The 576-nt window shown below is 38.9% G+C and overlaps 1 protein-coding gene across 1 annotated transcript in view; it reads right to left on the reverse strand.

Annotated features, from left to right (window-relative positions):
* Positions 1-73, reverse strand: part of CPSF3L (cleavage and polyadenylation specific factor 3-like) — a gene marked incomplete at both ends in the record, with an annotated part of 5,635 nt that extends 5,562 nt beyond the window's left edge. Inside the window, one exon of the mRNA XM_008935813.1 lies at positions 1-73. This exon is cut by the window's left edge and continues 81 nt beyond it. Coding sequence (XP_008934061.1) covers positions 1-73 — 73 coding nt within the window.
* Positions 74-576: the final 503 nt, after the last annotated feature.

Below are 576 nucleotides of genomic sequence, written 5' to 3' on the forward strand. Positions count from 1 at the left end.
GTCTCTGATGGTTGTGGCATAGGTGGATTCACTAATTAATAAATCTGGGCGGCACTTATCAATCCAGGCAGCACTAAAACAAAAGGAGTTTAATAAAAAACAATCAAATTAAGAGATGGCATCCAGCACTCCTGACCTGCAGGTCTCAAAGATGGGTAGAAACTGTCACTGCCTCCCTTTGCAGGCAGGGAAATGGGCACACAGATGTACAGGAGCTTGCCCCAGGTCACCTAGGAGTTCTGTGCTGGCATCAGGACTCCTCTCTTTGCAGCCCCTGCTCTCTTTAAATTAATCCAGCTCAGAAAAAAATTACAGATTTTTAAAAACAATTCTTCTCCTGTCTAGCACTTGGCTTAAATGCATTAAAATAATTTTCTAAACAGCAGAAATATTACAAACCTCTGACATGCACCAGCAGAAATAAAATCAACATTAAAGGTTTTGATTGAAATGAAAGGTAAAGGTTGACAGTGTGATTGGCACCCTTAGAAAATAAACACATTTAGAAGGTATCATGACAATACAGTGTTTCAAATGTTTAACTCCAATTACTACATAGAATCATAGAATGGTTTG

Source organism: Merops nubicus, unplaced genomic scaffold, assembly GCF_000691845.1.
Source record: "Merops nubicus isolate BGI_N331 unplaced genomic scaffold, ASM69184v1 scaffold20372, whole genome shotgun sequence".
In the NCBI taxonomy this organism is placed as follows: domain Eukaryota; kingdom Metazoa; phylum Chordata; class Aves; order Coraciiformes; family Meropidae; genus Merops; species Merops nubicus.